Here is a 20,250-nt window from a genome sequence, read left to right on the forward strand (position 1 = left end):
AGGTCAGAAGACCCTTCAACCTGGAGCAAACGTGAGTAGATACCAGCTTCCCCCAAGCTGTAGGCATCTCCATATGTGAAGAGAAATGGCAAAATCATAGTCAATAAGGGTTTCATGAAATGCCTACAAAACCCCACATTGTGACAACATTTTTGTCAATTTAGTGTTTTTTTAAAGTAGATTTTTTTCCTATTTTCTTAAAAAAATAGCAGATATTTAAAAAGCAGTTTCTTAAATAAATACAAATAAAAAGCGGTTTCTGAAAAAGCAGATTATCTATTTGTAGCTTTTGTTTTTGCTAGGTTTACAGAGATTCCCCCAAGTACAGACAACAATTACTGAGGTACCACAGCCTGTTTTGCAGGACCTCCTCCTTGCCAAAATGATTCCAGAACAATATCACAAAAGTCCCAGGCATTTGTTTTGTTTGAGGTTTTTTGGTGGGAAGATGGGATGTTAGAAAGGGCACCAGTGTCCAGTTAGGGAGCACTTCAACTCACCAATCACTAAATTAGCAGGAAGCTGGGGAAATTTTGCACATTAGAGGAACACAGGGAAATCACAACGTACCCAACAGGCTGGGGGAAAAAATGTTAAAAAGCTGTAATACCGACTGCTGGTGAAGATGTAGAGAAAAGGGCATTTTCCTGTGGGACTGGTAGAAATGCACATCTCATCCTGGCCCTTCTGGAAATTAGTTTGATGATATTTAATAAAAATGAAGACAGGAATTCCCTGGTAGTCCAGTGCGTAGGACTCTGCCCTTTCACTGACCAGGGCCCGGGTTCAATCCCTGGTCGGGCAACTAAGATCCCGCAAGCTGTGTGGCGTAGCCAAAAAAAGAAAAGTGAAGACATACAAATCCTTTGTCTCAGCAACCCCATTCCTGGGACTTTATCCCTGAGAAGTGAAAACTCCAGGAAACAAAGCAAATGGCCATTGGTGGTAAATGGCCTAAAAATTGTGGTCTAGGGCCTCCCTGGTGGCACAGTGGTTGAGAGTCCGCCTGCTGATGCAGGGGACACGGGTTCGTGCCCTGGTCCGGGAAGAACCCACATGCCGCGGAGTGGCTGGGCCCGTGAGCCATGGCCACTGAGCCTGCGTGTCCGGAGCCTGTGCTCCGCAACGGGAGAGGCCACAACAGTGAGAGGCCCGCATACCACATACACACAAAAAATTGTGGTCTAGAATCTCAGCTTGTCTGTCTCTCCACTTTGATTTGATTCCCTCCCAGCCCATCCCTTGGGACCTTGGACAGGGAGGGGATGAATCACGAGGAGCCGAGGCTGGCAACGCCACGCTTAGGGCAGGCTAGTCAGGAGGGACAAAGGAGCGATATTTCCTGGATACAGGAACCCGGACGAGAGACGGGCCGCTGCAGGAAACACTCGGCTGGGGCCCCGCCAAGCAAGGGCAGGAGGGTCAGCCAGGCCTGGCCGCCCAGACGAGCCAGTCTGGAGGCCCCAAGGAAGCAGGGACGTCCCTGACCCTGAGCCTACTGCCTGAGCAGCCTGGAGTCCTGGGGAGGATGCTGACAGCAGCCAGTCCCAAGCAACCATCGGACACCTGAGTTTGGCTTCCAGACTCTGACATTCCTGCATTCAAATCTTGGCTCAGTCAATCTCAGCCTCCATTTACTCACCTAGAAATAAATGTAATAATAATCATCCTAGGGACTTCCCTGGCCATCCAGTGGTTAAGATTACGTGCTTCCACTGCAGCGGGAAAGGGTTCGATCTCTCATCGGGGAACTAAGATCCCGCAAGCAGTGCAGTGTGGCCAAAATAATAATCATCATCATCCTTAACTCTCTGGACCCATGGGCACAGGTCTCTGATTCTTGGTTGGTCTCTCCCATTCAGAGCATCCCAATATCATCCTTCTAATCAGTCCCCACACCCGATCTATTCATCATGGGATCTGACCATGTGCCTCTCCCGCTCACATATCCTCCATGGCTCCTCATTACCCTGGGAACAAAGCCCAGTTCCTCAGCTCTCCTGTGCCCTCCCTCCTCACACACAATGCCGCCTTTGCCTCCAGCTGTCCTGGACCTTTGACTCTTTGACTACTCAGTGACTTTTGTGTTGTGCCCTCAGACTAGAATGCCTTTTTCTTGCCTGCAAATTCTTCTTCCCCCAAGGCCCAGCCCTAGAGATTTCTCCTCCAGGCAGCCCCCCTAGATGCCCCAGGTATAGTTCTTGCTCCCTCTGGGTACCTCTTGGGCCCCATCCTTCCCTCTTCCCAGCCCTGACCCTGTAGCTCTGACTTCTCCAGGCTGGTGTCCTCCCCATCTCCACCCACCCCGGGGAGCTAGGTAGGGGTTGAGTACCAGTCAGGGAGTAACTGGGAGACCCTGTGGTCCAGCCGCTGGGTGAGGTTCTGACTCTTTGGGGATTTCCTGTGACCTCTATAAATAACACCCCCTGGCTGCTTCCCACAAACTGCCTCTCCCTTCTTGGAAAAAGGGACCATAGCCAAGGACCTCAGTCCAGCTGTGTGCCAGGGCCCAGGCATCCTTCCCCAAAAGCATCTCCCCAACCCAGACCCCACTCACCCCTCCTGGGAGCCCTCCAGGCCTTGCCCACACAGAGGACATCTGGGCACCCATGTCTTCTAGACCCACATTGTTGCTTCTTCTTGTCTTTCTGCAAAATGGACATAATAGTAAGATCCATGCACTAAACTCATGGAGTGACCCTTTCCCTCCAGAAGCCTTTTATGGTGGGGGTTGGGGGGGCAGCAGCTGTCGAACAAGCAAACAAATCAACAGACTGTGACATATTGCAATGAAGTCATGAAGAAACGGGGTCGGAGGTCCCTTTAGTTGGGTGGTGGGCCCTGGACACCTCCCAGACTCTGCTCATGTGTCCCCTGAAACCGGAGTTTGTATCTTCAACTACTAGAGGTGATTTTTTTCTGATTCTGGAAAAGATCCTGACCCTATTTGAGACTCCATGTCCACCTCTGGCAAAAGGGGAGTTAACCATTCATATGCCACCAGGTGGGTGTGGAAGTCTGGATTTCTGGGACCTTAGGGGCCCAGAGCTTCACTGGACTGCCAGGCACCTTCTTTGTTAGAGCAAAGCGCCCTCTGCTGGTTCCTCACCGCCACATCAGGTCACCCATTAAGTCTTGGAATCAAAGGCTTCGCTATCAGGATCTTCCTCTCCTCCTGGACCTCTTCTCCCTCCTCTCTAGCCCTCATCACTCTACTTCCAGCCACACTAGCCACCTTGCTGTCCCTCGAACACACCGTGATGCTCCCACCTCAGGGCCTTTGCACGTGCCGTGCCCTCCGCCTGGGATGCTCTCGCTAGCCTCTCCCATCTGGTTTCCTTCTTCTCACCTTTCAGATGTCGGTGCAGATGCCACCTCTGCAGGGCAGCCTGCCTTTACGTCCACCCCTGACCAGGTCAGGTCTCCTCATTGCAAGTTTGCCCAGCAGCCATCAGACCTCACCAAAAGGAACTGTGTCTCTTCTTTAACAAGGGCAGGAGTTATGTCTGTTTATTCCCCTCAATGATCCCAGCCCTCTACACACGGCCTGTCGCCCAGAAGGCCTGCAGTGAACTCAAATTGAACTTGAACAGACCTATGTGCAAATCCCAAGCTGGGGACCTCCAGCAACTAACTACTTCTCTGAACCTCAGTTTCCTCACCTATAAAACTGTAACAAAATATCCACTGCATTGTGCTGTTATGAAGATCCCATCAAATGATGTGTACAATTCTAACACATAGTAGGTGCTTGGTAAATATTCACTGAATGAGTGAATGAATCACTGAATGAATGACTAAGCATGAAAAGGAAGTAGGGATTTTGCAAGTCACTTTGAAGATAAAAGAAGCAAAGTTTCAGGACTTCCCTGGCAGTCCAGTGGTTAAGACTCCGTGCTTCCAGTGCAGGGGGCGCGGGTTCAATCCCTGGTCGGGGAACTAAGACCCCACATGCCATGCGGCACAGCCAAAAAGAAAATAAATAAATAAGTAAATAAATAAATAAATAAATAAAAATTAAGGGCTTCCCTGGTGGCGCAGTGGTTAAGAATCCGCCTGTCAATGCAGGGGACACTGGTTCAAGCCCTACTCTGGGAAGATCCCACAGGCCGCGGAGCAACTAAGCCCATGTGCCACAACTACTGAGTCTGTGCTCTAGAGCCTGCGTGCCACAACTACTGAAGCCCGCGCGCCTCGAGCCTGTGCTCCGCAACAAGAGAAGCCACCACAGGGCTTCCCTGGTGGCGCAGTGGTTGAGAGTCCGCCTGCCGATGAAGGGGACACGGGTTCGTGCCCCAGTCTGGGAAGATCCCACATGTCGCGGAGTGGCTAGGCCTGTGAGCCATGGCCGCTGAGCCTGCGTGTCCGGAGCCTGTGCTCCTCAACGGGAGAGACCGCAACAGTGAGAGGCCTGCGTACCGCAAAAAAAAAAAAAAAAAAAAAAAGAGAAGCCACCACAGTGAGAAGCCGTGCACCACAACGAAGAGTAGCCCCTGCTTGCCACAACTAGAGAAAGACTGCATGCAGCAACGAAGACCCAATGTAGCCAAAAATATAAATAAATAAACTTATAAAAGAATTAAATAAAATAAAATTTAAAAATTAAAATTAAAAAAAAAAGAAGCAAAGTTTCAAGATTAATACTACAAAAAGGAATGACAGCTTGCAGAGCAATAAACACCAATTTGTGTACAAAATACAAGATACAACATACTTTATAGGTGCAGTCACAAGTATGCAAACGTGCAGAGAAAGTTCTGGAAGTATACACGTTAAGCCGTGACCCCAGGGAGGGGGTGTTTAAACGTTTCCGGATCACCTGAGTTTTTTACATTCCTTTGGTATTTGCAAAATAAATTAAAAACTATGAAACAAAGACCCCTGAGACCCTCTGACCTCCATCCCAACCCTCCACTCCTAGTCCCCCAGCATCAGGTGCCAAAAGAGACCTCCATTCAGCCCCACTCCTGGGCCTGAACCCCCAGAAAGTCCCTGCTAGGGAATCTGGACAGCTGTAGCTTGGTCACAACTAGCAATAGAGGCTTCACCGTTTGGGGTCAAGTTCTTCCCCTAGGGGCTGAGACTCCCACTTGGACTAAGCTGTTCCCAGATGCCTCAAGGCTTCTGGGTGTCCGCCCAGCCTGGGTCTGAGCTTTGGCCGCCCCCTCACTTGCCCACGCAGAAGTCTCGGAAGATGATATCCAGGATCTCCTCGGTGCCCCCTCCACCGGTGATGCGGGTCAGGTGCCCTCGGGCGACCCGAAGTGCTTCGGCCGCCAGGGCTAAGTCTTTCGCCTGCTTGTAGTGGCCAAGGGCATCCAGGCAGCCCTGGAGGTGATGCTGGTGCCTCGCCCGTGTCAGAAGTGGTGGGCCTGTGGATGGCTCCCCACACCTGGAAGGGACAAAGGATGGGGTCTCTCTCAACATTCAAAGGGGGGGGGATAATCATACCCATTTTTTAGATACAAAAACTGAGTTTTGGGGGTAGGTTGGAGAAGTCAGGGTAGGTTCGTGCCCAAAGCCAGTGGCTCAGCCCCTGAACTTGGACAGAGGGAGGTTGCCCAGTAGGCAAGGGGGGCTCACAATGCAGCCAGCTCCTTCCTCAGCGCTTCCAGGAGGCCATCCAGCCCCTCGCCAGTCAGGCAGGACAGCAACAGGTGAGGGGGCAGGTCAGGACTGGGACCTGGGCCCCCTGGCAGCAGGTCTGACTTATTCAGCACCAGCAGGAGGCGCTGGCTGCACCCATTTGGGCTCCCGGCTCCTGCAGGGATGACAACGGTGTCCAGGAAGTTGCAGCTGGACGGAGAGGCCAGGTCAGAAGCATCCAGCACGGCCAGGATGAGGTCAGCCTGCTCCAGCCTGGGGAAGCGGGAAAACGGAGCGTGGACCTCAGAGTTGAGCAATTAGGAGCACTGGGCAGGGGCAGGGGCAGAAGCCGAACTTAAAAAGCTGCCCTCCCCAAATAGCTGGGTCCCCGCTTAATGGGGCTTAGTAGCCTTTCCTCATTAAGGAAGAATGAAAAATAAATGCAACCGGTTGAAACAGCAGCGGAAGGGCCCCGTTTCCCCCTCCCACCGCCCTGCCTGCCCACCTTTTTTGGGCGCGCCGCACGCCCTCCTGCTCCACAGGCCCCACGCCCTCCCGCAACCCCGCCGTGTCGCTCAGCAGCGCCGGGAACCCGGCCAGGTCCACAGGGGTCTCCAGCACATCTCGGGTGGTCCCCGGCTCCGGGGACACGATGGACACAGGTTTCCGGCCTGGGGGTGGGGTCAGAGGAAGGAGGCGGAGTGGAGATGAGGGAGCCCCTCCCCCAAGGCTCCTCCCCCACCCCACCCCCACCCCGGGGCTGGACCTTTTCTTCGACCTCCCTGGCCCCTTCCCCATCCCTGAAAGCTCGGTAGCCACCCACCCCCACCCCGCCCGCTCCTAGCCCCCTGCCCTGGGCCCCGCCCCCTGACCACGCACTGAGCAGGTTCACTAGGCTGCTCTTGCCGGCGTTGGGAGGTCCCGCAACCACTACATGAACCCCTGAGCGGAGCCTCTGTCCGCGCCTGGCATCTCGAAGATGTGCGCCCAGTGCCACCTCCAGCTCCCGCACTTCACTGTCAGCTGTGGATGGAGGAAAGGAGAGGGAGTACGGAGGCCTCTGGGGGCTGAGATGCCAGATGTCCCCACCTCCCACCCCCCAAACAGGCAGACCCACCTCGATCCAGGACGCCCTCCTCCAGGTTGTCATCCTCACCAAAATCGATATAGGCCTCCACGTGGGCCAGAGCCTGAGGGAGGGAGGGGTGGATAGTGTGATCACACAGAAACCTACCCCTCAATGTGCCCAGGTCCCGCCCGACATAAAGGGTCAGATTGGAGGCTCATAGACAGGAAGCGCTAATATAGGAGATGGTTAGGTAGGGTCTCTGAGGCAAGGTATGAGCGAATGGTGTACTTGCCTTAGTGAGGGTCTCGGCCCAGCCGCGGCAGAGATGGCTCAGCTCCCCATCTAGCTGCCTCAGGGCCTGTCGCCGCTGTGCCTCGGTTTCTGCATGGATCAGATCCGCCAGCCCCTCCACCTCGGTCAGGCTCAGCTTCCCGTGGGCGAACGCCCTCCTGGTGAACTCGCCTGCCTCCGCAGGCCGCAGCCCTGGCACACTGCCTACGGGAAGGTCCAGGGTCCTGAGCCCCCCTGGTCCCTACCTAGGCCCACCGACATAGCCATACCTCAAACCCAAGGCTGCAGACTCACCCAGGGCCTGCAGGACACCACTCACCACAGCCTGGCCTCCATGCACGTGGAACTCCGCGCAATCCTCACCCGTGAAACTCTGGGGACCTAGTATGTTGAGGAGATAGCTGTCAGGAGGATACAGCCTGGGCAACGCCTGGAAGGAGGAAGCTGGGTCATCGGAGCTACATGCGGTTCTGGATCTGGAGCCCCTCACCCGGGAACCAAAGCACCAGCGCGCGGTCCAAAGGCTCCCCAGAGCAGGGGTCGCTAAGCAGGCGCAGGCAGGCTTTGCGGGACGGGGGTAAGTCCCGGGGGGCTGTGAGGCTCCGGAGGGCCTGGCCGCTGGCGGGGCCGCTGGTTCGGATCACCGCGATGCCGCAGCGGCCTTGGCCGGAGCTCAGCGCGAAGATAGTGGCTCCGGAACCGGGGGCCGGGGCGCCACTGCCCTGGCGCGTGCACGGTCTGGGACTGGAGAGGAGGAGAATCAGTCAGTGCATCTGAGAAGTTCTGCCGTCAGAGTGGCAGGTGGATAGTGGGCTCGATGGTCGGGAGCTGACCCAAGTGGAAGTTCTGCGGCTGGGGGATGGACAGACTGGAAGGTCTGAGGCCGGAAGATGACTGGATTGAGATCTCTGAGAGCAGAAGTTGACCCAGATGTGGGCTCTGCGGCAGGGGGATGGACAGATTGGGGCTTGGAAGAAGGGGAAAGGTGGTTCTGCCGCAGGGAACTGTGCCCCCAGATCCCAGGGAGAGGGTTTGGGGCCCAAGTAGCGCCCTACGCTGTCACACCCCTTCCCCAGGTCGCCCCACCTGCGAGGCCCACGTGCCGCCCGGGCTACCAGGGTCCACAGCTCCCGCCACATGGATTCTCAACCAGCGACACGCCTGCTCGCCCAGCCCGGGGAGTCTGCAAGTCCAGGCAGGAAGCCCCGCCCACCCCGCGGCGTGACTGGTAAAGCGCTCAACGATTCTCGATTACCATTGGGCCCCTTAGAAGACGTACCGCCCACCCACTGAAGATCTTCGCTTCTACTGGCTGATGCCAAGGAAAGAGGCAAGGGGCTCGCACGCAGGGGTGCAGCGAAAGTGTGTTCCACCGGCAACATTAGACAGAATTTTTAGGATCCTAGAGCGGCCGGGATCCTAGACACCGGAAGTGAGAGGTGGAAGTAAGGACAGGGCTTGGCATAGAGCAGTGGGAATTATAGAGAGGCGAGTGTTTGAGTCGAAGCAAGAGCATCTCAGTGGCGGGAGTGATGAGTTCCGGGGAACCTACGCATTGGCCCTGGGAAAATCTTGTCAAAATTTCTGGGAAGACTTCTACTTGTTTTCTCGTAACTCTACAGTTTCTCGCCCCTCCCCATCTTTCCCTCCCGCCGTACCCTCGGCCTCGGATACCCTTCTTCATTTGACAAACTCTGCCTCAGTGCCTGGCTCCAAGGTCCCCCTCCGCCAGGAAACCTCCCAAGGACCCCCAGCACAGTCTTCTTTCCCTTCTGGGCTACTCTGGCCCAGGTCTGTTCCTGCAGAGTTGAGTGTCCGGTCTGTCTCTGGCTCCCCGAAAGCCAGAAAGGGGAGTCTCAAAGATTACTTTCAGGTTAACCCAGGACAGCGCCGGCTCGCGAAATAAAGCGCAGATGGTGGAATTCCAGGCACCAGATGGGCGGGGTCTCCGGGGGTGTTTTCTCGCGGCTAATTTTCTGGTTCTTGGACGGAGAAAGCGGGCAGCCCGCCTGTACCTCGGGTAGACGGGAACAGGACACAGTTTTAATGACCTCACACCTCGCCCTGCTCAATTTTTTCATTTGTAAAAGACGGGCGAATGATGACATTAGCAGTCTCCGAGTTGTTCCATCTGTCAAAAGTATACATCAAACGCCTACCGTGTGACCACTAAGAATCAGTCTGGATCCCTGCCCTCGCTGGCTTGTCAGTCTAACGGAGGAGGCTACACAGGATGGTCAGGGGGTCCGGGTGACAGGCAAAATACAGGGCACCCAGTTAAATGTAGATTTCAGATAAACAAGGAGTAACGTTTTAGTATAACTATGTCCCATACAATATTTGGGATATACTAAAATTTTATTCATTTATCTGAAATTCACATTTAACTAGGAGGACTGTATTTTTATTTGCTAAACTTGATAACTCTATTGGGTCCTCCCCGAGGACGTTACATCCTGAAGGGTGCAGGGCTTAACTGGACAAAGAGGGCGTGAAGAGTGACCTAGGTAGCTAAACAGCATGTGCTAAGGCCATAAGGCACGATATATTTATTCTCAACCTGATATATTTATTCTCATCCTTTCTGTGGTGGTTGAAGTTATTGCTACCAGGAATCTCCCACACCCATCTCAGATTCCAAACCGATGGCGAAACTAAGGCTCCGAAGCGGAGAATCCAGGCCCGGGGCGGGAGGGGACCGGGAAGAGAACGCACGTTCGGTGCGGGCGGGGACGAGCACCAGAGAGCGAAGTGGGCGGGCGAGAACGAAACCCAGAAAACAACACGGGCGGAGTCGAGAACCAGAGAAAGACGCGCCCGGGGCCGGGAAGGAGAATCGAGGTTCGGCGCGGGCGGGGACGAGAAGCAGCGCTCGGGCACGCGGGGACGGCGGCCGGCGCGGGCGGGCGCGGCCTTTGTCTCCTCCTCTGGCGCGCTCCGTGGCTGCACCCGCCCCATGAGCCCGCGGTCCCCCAGCGCCTGAGCCGCCCGCAGCCCCTGACCTGACCTGCCCTCGCAATGGCCGAAGCTGCCTCCGGCGCCGGGGGCACGTCCCTGGAGGGTGAGCGTGGCAAGAGGCCCCCGCCGGACGGCGAGCCTGCAGCCCCGGCGTCCGGAGTTCTGGGTATGTGTGCAGTGCCTGGATCTGACAGGGTGGCAGGTGCCTGGGGTGTTCGCGGCGGCTGTACGGGGAGGGGATTGGAGTCAGCGGTCCCGGTCTGGAGTCCAGTCGAGGGGCCCGCTCCTCCGGCACTGCGGCTGCGGCCGGGCGGGCGCGGCTGGGACGGTGCAGCGGGTGGGGGCTCCCAGCGCAGAGACAACGACACGCCCCTCCTAGAACCCCAGCCCGGGGCTGAGCGCAGTCACCCCTTGGGCTACCGGATCGCTGCCGAGCAGTGATGCGCTTGAGAGAGCCTCTCCACAGAGGCTACAGAATCGTACAGTCCTGGGTTCGAATCCCTGCTCGACTGTGTGACCTTGGGCGCGTGACTTAAATGCTCTGGGCCTCAGTTTCCTCGCCTGTGAAATGGGGGTAAGAACCGCGCCCAGCTATGAGGACGCACTGACATAATGTGGTGAGGCGCTCAGATCTGCTAGTGAGCGCCCCATCGATTGTGGTTTTGGAGGCGGAGCTGGGCCTCGAGAATGAGAGAATGAGTAAGATTTGTAACGGAGGACCTGGGGGAAGGGCATTCCTGGAGAAGGGCCTGGCTGGTGCAAGGACGTGGAGGGAAGGAAACAACCCAAGGCCAGAGCTCGCAGCGCCTTGAATGCCAAGCTGAGAGCCGAGGAGCCCTGGCAAGTGTGTGATCGGGGGCAAGGGCTGGAGGGACCAAGACTGGAGGCCAGGGTTCTGATCCAGGAATGGCCTGACCCCAGCCTGCCCTGCCTGCTCCCCAGATAAGCTTTTTGGGAAGCGGCTCCTGCAGGTGGGTCGGTACCTGGTGTCCCACAAGGCATGGATGAAGACGGTGCCCACAGAGAACTGCGACGTGTTAATGACCTTCCCAGGTACCTGTGTCCATTCCCCCAGGGTCCAGAGTGAGCTCCCTTGAGCTGGGCTCCCCTGAGTAGGAGTCTGCAGGAGGCCTTGGACCACCCGTGGCAAGAGCTATCGGTCCCTGTGCCCCTTGGCAGACACGACCGATGACCACACGCTGCTATGGCTGCTGAACCACATCCGCGTGGGCATCCCCGAGCTCATCGTGCAAGTCCGCCACCATCGCCACACGCGTGCCTACGCCTTCTTTGTCACCGCCACGTATGAGAGGCGAGTCCCTGTCCCTGGCCTCTCGCTGACCCTGCTACTCAGCTCCCCGCCCTTCCAAGCACCAACTGCGAGGTCCAGCCACCCTGCATTTGTCCCTGACGGCCACCAGGTACACCATCCCTAGTTCCAGGATGGTGAGCCAGGGTCTCCCCGTGATCCCACCTCCCCTGCCCTTCCCGCAGCCTACTCAGAGGGGCCGACGAGCTGGGTCTGCGCAAAGCAGTGAAGACTGAGTTTGGCGGGGGCACCCGCGGCTTCTCCTGCGAGGAGGACTTCATCTACGAGAATGTGGAGAGTGAGCTGCGCTTCTTCACCTCCCAGGTGCGGCCGGCTCTGGCCCCCAGCGCACATTCCTAGCCCGTGGGCGGCTGCTCCCTGTGCTCACGCCCTGTCCCCTGCAGGAGCGCCAGAGCATCATCCGCTTCTGGCTGCAGAACCTCCGTGCCAAGCAGGGAGAGGCACTGCACAATGTGCGCTTTCTGGAGGACCAGCCAATCAGTGAGTGAGGCGGTCCCAACCTTCCAATCATATGTGGGGAGTTGGCTGGGGCTCTTAGAGGACAGCTATCAAAGTAGGAGCGTTAGGAAAGGGAGGCCTAGATGCAACCAATCAGGGGCTACTGAAGAGTTGGGCGGGGCCTGGAAATCAATCAATGAGCTGAAGGGGTGTGGCCTCAGCAAAGGGGTGGGGCTTGTCCCCTCGGAGGCAGGTCCGGGAGAAATCCTTCTCTGGGTCTGGGATAAGGTAGGGGCAGGACCATGGACAGCACTCCACGTACCGTGTGGTGCAGCCCTGGGCCTCAGTTTCCCCTCCAGGAAACCAGCCGCTGCAAGTTCACCTTCTAATGCCAGCTTTGCACCATTCCTCAGACATTTGGAGCAATGAGCTGAGGCCAAATAGCTCTATTTTAAAAAGTGGTTCAGGGCTTCCCTGGTGGCGCAGTGGCTGAGAGTCCGCCTGCCGATGCAGGGAACACAGGTTCGTGTCCCGGTCCGGGAAGATCCCACATGCCGCGGAGCGGCTGGGCCTGTGAGCCATGGCCGCTGAGCCTGCGCGTCGGGAGCCTGTGCCCCGCAACGGGAGAGGCCGCAACAGTGAAAGGCCCGCGTACCGGAAAAAAAAAAAAAAAAAAAAAAGTGGTTCAGAGAAATTCCCTGGTGGTCCAGTGGTTAGGACTCCACACTTCCACTGCAGGGAGCCCGGGTTCGATCCCTGGTCGGGGAACTAAGATCCCGCAAGCTGTGCGGTGTGGACAAAAAAAAAAAAAAAAAAAAGTGATTCCCCACAGGGATCCCACCCTCTCAGGTTTCCTGCACCCTTCCCCACCTGCCCCTGCACCTCCCAAATTTGGAGGGAGAACCGGATATTCCTTCCACCAATCCTCTCCTGGGAAGAGACCTCTGCGAGTTTAAGAGCAAAGAGCAGGCAAAAAGCTATGACTTGGGTTTCAGCCGAGGGGGGCTGGCCAGGCCCAGCACAGGCAGAAGGGTTCTTGTCCCCCAACAGTCCCTGAACTGGCGGCCCGCGGGATCATCCAGCAGGTGTTCCCAGTCCACGAGCAGCGCATCCTGAACCGCCTCATGAAGTCATGGGTGCAGGCTGTGTGTGAAAACCAGCCTCTAGGTGTGGTCCTGGCCGGGGGGTGGGGGTGGGGGTCCCAGGAGGCAGTCAGGGCTGACTGGGACACCCCTGTCCCTGGCAGATGAGATCTGCGACTACTTTGGCGTGAAGATTGCCATGTACTTCGCCTGGCTGGGTTTCTACACATCGGCAATGGTGTACCCGGCAGTCTTCGGCTCTGTCCTGTACACATTCACAGAGGCTGATCAGGTGCCGGGTGTGGACTGCACAGGGGCTGGGACACCCAAGACACGTTCCTCCCTGGACTGGGCCAGCCAACATTTCAGCCCTCCTCTGCCACCCCCAGACAAGCCGGGATGTATCCTGCGTGGTCTTTGCCCTCTTCAACGTGGTCTGGTCAACGCTCTTCTTGGAGGAGTGGAAACGGAGGGGAGCAGAGCTGGCCTACAAGTGGGGGACGCTGGACTCACCCGGGGAAGCTGTGGAGGAGCCACGGCCCCAGTTCAGGGTCAGTCAGGGGGGATCTGAGTCCAGGGACCTCGAGAATGGGGTAAAAAAAAAAAAGAGAAAACACTGGGCGAGGAGCATTGCAAGAACACAGGGAGGGGTGAAGTAGGGCTGCAGCATCCGAGATGGTATGCCAAGTAGGGGACTCTCCATGCCCGAAGGGAGAGGGGTGGGAAATTGGCTTTGAGGGGCTGGAAAGGGTGCATTAGGCGGGGGCACCGCAGTAGCAAAGCATGACAAAGAGACACTGAGGTCGAAGGGTCGGGAAGGGTGCAGGGCAGAGGCAGCCCCTCTGATCTCATGTTGGGCCGGGCCCCCACCCTCTGCCAGGGCGTGCGGCGCATCAGCCCCGTGACTCGGGCCGAGGAGTTCTACTACCCGCCCTGGAAGCGGCTGCTTTTCCAGCTGCTTGTGAGTCTCCCCTTGTGCCTCACCTGCCTGGCCTGTGTGTTCCTGCTCATGCTCGGCTGCTTCCAGCTGCAGGTGACCTCCAGCCCCTAGCCCTGGCCTTGGCCCAGACCTGGCGGCCACCTGTCCAGGTGTGCTGTGAGCTGAGCCCAGCTGCCGGGGTGACCTGTGAACGCCCTGCCCCTGCAGGAGCTGGTGCTGAGTGTGAAGGGGCTGCCCCGTCTCGCCCGCTTCCTGCCCAAAGTCATGCTGGCCCTGCTGGTCAGTGCAAGCGCCGAGGGCTACAAGAAGCTGGCCGTCTGGCTCAACGACATGGGTATGCCCTGCGAGGGGAGGTCCCACTGCCCACCCCCCAGGAGGAAGGGCCCCACTGCCCTGCGGGGTGTGCCTGCCGCCCATGACGGTCTGGGCCACCCCCTCACTCGCCTCCTTGGTCCCCAGAGAACTACCGGCTGGAGAGCGCCTACGAGAAGCACCTCATCATCAAGGTTGTCCTGGTGAGTGGTGGCCAGCAGGCAGTTAGGGGTTCTGCAGGGGACACACGGGAGCTCCTGGGACAGAGGTGGCAGGGTGACCGCCCACCTGCCTGCTTCCCACAGTTCCAATTCATCAACTCATACCTGAGCCTCTTCTACATTGGCTTCTACCTCAAGGACATGGAGCGCCTGAAAGAGGTAAGACCCCGGCCTGAAGCAGTGGCCCCCATGGCAGCCACTGGGGGGGCCAGACCTGGCCCAACGGGTCCATGGGCTCTCCAGCCCCTCCCCCCCTCCTCCATCCTTCTCTCCTCTCTGTCCGTCTGTGTGTCCTCTCTCTACCTGTCGCCCCGCCATCTGTCTGTCCACCTGTCCGTCGGTCCCTCCACAGCTCCTGATCGTCCTGTCCCTGTCCCAGAGCCTCGAGCGGCAGCTTTGGGCGGTGCTGGTCCCGCTCGCGGCCCTGCGGTTCCGCCTGCTCCTCCTCTCCCTCCGGGGCCTCCTGCTCGTGGCCCAGGCCAAAGTACTGGCAGGTGGCGAGCCCTCGGGGCCTCGCCGGGGTGGGCAGTGTGGCTGTGCTGGGGGCCTCACACCAAGCCGAGGGTGCATGCTCTGAGGGGATGGGCTTCCGCTGACGGGGTTCAGGTGGCAGGAGCCCCCAGAGGCCCTGGGCACCAGCTGAGCGAGCTCCTGGGCGGTGCTGCAAGCAGGGAAGCCATTGCCTGCCCAGGAGATTGGCTAGGAGCGCTGTGACCTGCCCAGCTGCGGTTTGGGGTTGCCTCCGTGTCCAGGGACATCCAAATTGGGTTCAGAGCATGTCTGGAAGCGTGTTTCGGGAGGGCGGGTGCCCAGTCCCCGCAGCCTGTCCCGGTGCCCAGAGCCCCGCTCACCCCCCACGTGGCCTCTCTCCACCCCCTTCCTGCCCCCAGATGCTGGCCACTCTGCTGATCACCCGCCAGTTCCTCCAGAATGTTCGAGAGGTCTTGCAGCCGCACCTGTACCGGCGGCTGGGCCGTGGCGAGCTTGGCCTGCGGGCTGCCTGGGAGCTGGCCCGTGCCCTGCTTGGCCTACTGAGCCTCCGGCGCCCTGCACGCCACCTCGAACCCCAGGCTGAAGAGGGTGTCGATGGCAGCAGTGGGGGGGGGGGCCGCAGGTGTCTCAGTGGGGCCTGCGGGGCACCTGAGGAGGAGGAGGAGGCCACAATAGAGCGTCGGCCAGCAGGGGAAGGTGGGGAGGTGGGGGACGGGCCTCGGGGGGGCAGGGAGGAGGAGGAGGACGAGGACGAGGAGGAGGACGAAGAGGAGGAGGAGGAGGAGGAGGAGGAGGAAGGCGAGGAGGGTGGCCTCCTAGACTGCGGGCTTCGGCTGAAGAAGGTCAGCTTTGCTGAGCGGGGGGCTGGGCGGCGGCGGCTGGGCCCAAGCCCGGAGGCCCTCCTGGAGGAGGGGAGCCCCACCATGGTGGAGAAGGGGCTGGAAGCTGGTGTGTTCACGCTGGCTGAGGAGGACGATGAGGCCGAGGGGGCTCCCAGCAGCCCTGAACGGGAGCCCCCGGCTGTCCTGCTCCGCCGGGCCAGAGGTGAGGGCCGCGACCAGGGCCCCGATGGGGGCCCAGACCCAGAGCCGGGCTTGGGTGACTCAGCCCGGAAGCAGCGGCGGCAGAACCGGTCATCTTGGATCGACCCACCCGAGGAGGAACACTCGGCCCAGCTCACCCAGGCCGAGCTCGAGAGCTGTATGAAGAAATATGAGGTGAGGAGGACGCCTGAGGGCAGGGGCCGGGCCCTCCGAGGGGCGCAGCACACAGTGAGGTGGAGGGCCTGGGGGTGATGGGAAGGAATAACGGGACCCTTCATGTGGTCAGGAACTTGCCCGATGGGGAGTTCTGGGTCCATGCAGAATAATCTGGGGAGTGGGCTTGAGGAGAGGAAGGTGGTCTGAGGGAGGAGGTGTCCTGGGCTGAAGGAGAGCCCTAGGCCCCACCCAGGTGCCCGCCCACAGGACACGTTCCAGGACTACCAGGAGATGTTCGTGCAGTTTGGCTACGTCGTGCTCTTCTCGTCTGCCTTCCCCCTGGCTGCCCTCTGCGCCCTCATCAACAACCTCATCGAGATCCGCAGTGACGCCCTCAAGCTGTGCACGGGGCTGCAGCGGCCCTTTGGGCAGCGGGTGGAGAGCATTGGCCAGTGGCAGGTGGGGGGAGGGCTGAGGGCCCCGAGCCGGGGTGCACCAAGGAGGAGCGGGTGCTGGGGAGGGTGGCCGGGCCCCCCCTGAGCCCGCCTGTCCCCCTGCAGAAGGTGATGGAGGTCATGGGCGTCCTGGCAATCGTAGTCAACTGCTATCTAATTGGCCAGTGTGGGCAGCTGCAGCGCCTCTTCCCCTGGCTCAGCCCCGAGGCGGCCATCGTGTCCGTGGTGGTGCTTGAGGTGGGGCTGGCGGCCGGGTTGGGGGAGCCAGGCGGCGGGTGGGTGTCCTTGTGCCTGCAGCCTCCTCCTCTGTCACCTCAGCACTTCGCTCTGCTTCTCAAGTACCTCATCCACGTGGCCATCCCCGACATCCCAGGCTGGGTGGCTGAGGAGATGGCCAAGCTGGAGTACCAGCGCCGGGAGGCCTTCAAGGTATGTGGGCTGGGGTCAGTGCGCTTTACGTCTCTGCTCCTTGGGGCTTCTCCACCTAGCCTGGCTGGCCGTCCAGTCCTTAGCAGGAGGGTGGGTGTTCAGAGCCTGGTGTAATAATTAGCATTCCAAAGGGGCCCGGTCCCCTCTGGGATCCTGGTGGCATCCAGCACCAGGTTGGCACTCACGAACTGTCATCCACCAGCTTGCCCAGCGTTGCCCTGTTTGGGGCCAGAGACACAGCTGATGCTTCCTAGAAGCCCAAGCCTCTGCCGCATTCCTCAGAAAGCTGCAGAGAAGGCCAGGGAGCTCACTGGCGCCAACCAATGGAGCTCTCCACCATGATGGAAACATTCTATATCCGTGCTGCCCGTGTAGCCCCTCACTACAGATGACCAATGAGCACTTGAAACGGGGCTGGTGCCACTGAGAAACAGACTTTTTTTCAGTTATTTAAATTGACAAAGCCGTGTGTGGCTACCGGCCACTGGATGGGGCAGTCACAGCTCTGTCTCTCACCAGTTCTCCAGAAAGCAGGGAACCACTGAGGCCCAATATTTCTTTACACTCTCCCAATTCCTAAGATGGTGTCTGGCAGGGGATCAGGGACAGAGGTGGTGGCCAGCAAATGTTCGTTCTCTTCTCAGGCCTCAGAAAGCACCGGCATGGGTCCAGGGATGCAGTTGGTGCCCCATAAGTGTTTAGATCTCTCCCCACTTCTGCAGAGAGCCCCAGGGTGGGTCCAGGGATGCAGCTGGTACCCAAGAAGCATTCGGATCTCTCCCCACTTCCGCAGGAGAGCGCCGGCATGGGCCCGGGCCTGGGTTGGTACCTGCTCGCCCGCCTGCTCTTCCCAGTGTCCCCATAATGGCTCCGTTCTGCCCGCAGAGACATGAGCGCCAGGCCCAGCACCGCTACCAGCAGCAGCAGCGGCGGAGGCGGGAGGAGGAGGAGCGCCAGCGCCACGCGGAACATCATGCCCGCAGGGAGCGCGACGCCAGTGGCCGGGAGGAAGCTCGGCCTGAGGGCTCCGGGTTGGACCCTGCTGCCCCAGAGAAGGCCTCGGCCAAGGCCAAGGGCAGTGGGGCGGCAGGAGGCCATGGGCCGGAGCGGCCCAAGCGCCCGGGGTCCCTGCTGGCACCTAACAACGTCATGAAGCTGAAGCAGATCATCCCACTGCAGGGCAAGTTCCTGTCGTCCGGGGCTGCATCCTCGCTGGCCGGCGCGGGGGCCAACCTCACTGCCCGGCCGCCCCCTGCCCCGTCTCCCACAGGCAGTGACACCCGCCTGCCAGCCTTCCTCAGCTTCAAATTCCTCAAGTCGCCCGAGAGCCGGCGGGACCCAGAGCGTAGCCACTCGCCGCCCAAGGCCTTCCACGCCAGCAAGCTCTTCCCCTTCGGCGGGGCCCGGGCTGAGGCCGGGTCCAACGGGGCGGGCGGTCTGGCCCGGCAGGACGGGACCCCCAGCGGTGGCAGTGGTGGTAGCCGAGCCCAGCGGAGTGGGCCGGCAGACGAGGCCGCAGCTGAGGAGCCGGACACACCCCGGCCCGAAGAGGAAGGCTCAGGTCACAAGCTTTAACTCGGGGGTGGGGACTCCGGGCCGGGCTTTGGGGATAGGGGTGGGGTGTCCAGGCCTGGGGAGAGGGGCTGAAGGGGACAGAGGAGGCCCAGTCTCCCGGTACCAGTTGGGGACCTGGGTATGTGGTATATGGAGCCTCTTGGTCAAAGCCTACCCAATCTTTCCGGGACCCCGGAGAGCCTGGAGCCCTGTGCCTGACCCTCCTCACCCCTGGGGAGGGATGCCAAAGCCCCTCGTCCCAGTGCCCCTCGCACGGCCTGCCATGCTCCAGTGCCAGGAGAGATGAGGGAGGCCCCTTCACCACCTGGCCCAGCCTCTCCTGCCCACCATGAGACCCTACACCCAGCTCACTCTGGGGGCACTGGACCCCCCAGGCCTCTATGCAAGTCCCCACCCTGCAGCTCAGCTGTTCGAGGTGGCCTTCCTGGAAGGTGGAGCTCAGGCTGCCCACCCAGGGAGTTCAGGGCTGCAGCCACACGCGTGCTGAGCAGAGCCACAGCCCTCACTGCCGCCCCTGCCACCCCGTCCCAGCCCGGAGTCCAGCAGCCCATCCCAGGGAGCCCAAGAGGTGGCAGCTGTAGCACAAGGGATATAGGTCAGAAGTCAGAGGGACTTCCTCAGACCGTGCCCTCTCCGTGAGGGGGAGGGGCCCAATGCCCAGAGGCGGGGGATGCACACGAAGAAGCCCACCCCTTGTCACTGATCAGAAGCAATAAGGCCCTCCATGTGCCTGAAAACCCGGAGGGAGCGCGGGTAGGGTCCCCAGCGGGGTCCAGCGGCGGGGCCGGCATCTCCCCGGAACGGCCCCTCTCGCCTCCGCAGGGACAGCGCCGGCCCCTGTGGGCGCTCCGGCCCTCCGCACCCGCCACAGCCGGAGCCCTGCGCCGCCGCCGCCGCCGCCGCCGCCGCCGCCAACACCGCTACCCCGGCCCCCGACGCCACCCGCCGGCTGCTGGCAGTGGGACGGGCCGTGGGGTTGCGGGGGCGAGGGCGCCACCCCCCGCCAGGCCCCTGCCGCCGCCGCCGCCGCCGCCGAGTGTCCGCCCTGCGCCCTCGCCGGGCCCCTGCCCGCCCCGGCAGCTGGCGTCCTGCCGGTGGACGCCAGCTTCTACAGCCTCCCGCCGCCGCCGCTGCCTCCCACCTCCGAGCCCCCGGAGCCCCCGGCACCGTCGCCCAGCCCCAGCTCCAGTCCCAGTCCCAGTCCCCAGGCCGTGTGCTGGCCCAGCGGCTGGCATTAGCTCCGCCCGCCCTGCCTTCCTGTTTTCATATGCAATATCAATCACGGACGGGTCGGCAGCCGCCACCCAGAAAACGCTGCTGTCGGTGTATCCCAGTATTGGCTGCCCCCTCCTGGGTCAGGGCCGGGGGCCGGGGGCCCCTCTATCTGCCGTTTTCCTTTCGACCAGGATGGGGGGAAAGGAAAGGAACCCCCCCAAAACAACAGAAAACACACACAGAATAGGCGATTATTTATTTGTTTTTAATTTATTTTGTCATATTTTTGTAAAACGGCAGAAATGCAATAAAAAGTATATTTCAACAGTGCCCAAGGGCAGAGCTGTGGAAAAGGGACGTAAGGCGCCCAATGACGAGGTTGGGGCCAGCTCTTTGGGGGCCTGGCAGGCCTAGGGTGGGTTCCCCACCATGACCCTTTGGGAACTCCTCCAAAGAACTGGGTCTCCAGGCCATGGCTGGAAAACTCCAAAAATCCAGGCCCAGGGGCCCCTGGGAGGAGCTGCAGAGCCTCAGGCCCCATCTTCGGCCTCCTAGACTAAGGAAGAAATCTCAAAGTGCTCATAGGACTCAGCAGTTTGGGCCCTGGGCCTGGGTCCTGAGTCAGCCTCAGTCGTGCAGGGGCACCCTTCCTGGCACA

General features: G+C 59.8%; 2 protein-coding genes across 6 annotated transcripts; one reads left to right on the top strand and one right to left on the bottom strand.

The window, feature by feature from the left end:
• Nucleotides 1-256: 256 nt before the first annotated feature.
• On the bottom strand, nt 257-8,328 carry GTPBP3 (GTP binding protein 3, mitochondrial; the record flags this gene model as incomplete). 3 transcript variants are annotated; one of them, XR_014294279.1, is made up of 11 exons in its annotated part: nt 257-1,642; nt 2,558-2,648; nt 5,175-5,392; nt 5,584-5,859; nt 6,092-6,257; nt 6,466-6,609; nt 6,704-6,776; nt 6,948-7,150; nt 7,241-7,327; nt 7,437-7,690; nt 8,033-8,148. XR_014294279.1 is itself a non-coding variant. In XM_082623738.1 (9 exons), 9 exons carry the CDS (start codon nt 8,326-8,328, stop codon nt 5,167-5,169), a joined length of 1,650 nt encoding a protein of 549 aa, XP_082479864.1. In that variant the 3' UTR covers nt 3,769-5,166. The 3 variants fall into 3 exon arrangements, 2 of the variants coding, with proteins under 2 accessions (XP_082479864.1, XP_082479863.1); XM_082623738.1 differs by lacking the exons at nt 257-1,642; nt 2,558-2,648 and having other exon boundaries at nt 3,769-5,392; nt 8,108-8,328; XM_082623737.1 differs by lacking the exons at nt 257-1,642; nt 2,558-2,648 and having other exon boundaries at nt 3,774-5,392.
• A 1,433-nt stretch (nt 8,329-9,761) lies between these two features.
• ANO8 (anoctamin 8) lies at nt 9,762-19,922 on the top strand. Of its 3 annotated transcripts, XM_082620576.1 has the most exons (18): nt 9,762-10,070; nt 10,847-10,957; nt 11,084-11,216; nt 11,399-11,537; nt 11,618-11,714; nt 12,723-12,839; nt 12,919-13,046; nt 13,144-13,305; nt 13,635-13,787; nt 13,902-14,028; nt 14,154-14,209; nt 14,312-14,386; nt 15,118-15,936; nt 16,186-16,377; nt 16,479-16,610; nt 16,692-16,802; nt 17,688-18,363; nt 19,200-19,922. In XM_082620576.1, exons 1-18 carry the CDS (start codon nt 9,965-9,967, stop codon nt 19,613-19,615), a joined length of 3,750 nt encoding a protein of 1,249 aa, XP_082476702.1. In that variant the 5' UTR covers nt 9,762-9,964; the 3' UTR covers nt 19,616-19,922. The 3 variants fall into 3 exon arrangements, with proteins under 3 accessions (XP_082476702.1, XP_082476703.1, XP_082476704.1); XM_082620577.1 differs by lacking the exon at nt 16,479-16,610; XM_082620578.1 differs by lacking the exon at nt 11,084-11,216 and having other exon boundaries at nt 9,967-10,070.
• The last annotated feature ends 328 nt before the right edge of the window (nt 19,923-20,250 follow it).

The sequence above is a fragment of the Mesoplodon mirus genome (genome assembly GCF_964341445.2).
Source record: "Mesoplodon mirus genome assembly, chromosome: 5".
NCBI classification, from domain to species: domain Eukaryota; kingdom Metazoa; phylum Chordata; class Mammalia; order Artiodactyla; family Ziphiidae; genus Mesoplodon; species Mesoplodon mirus.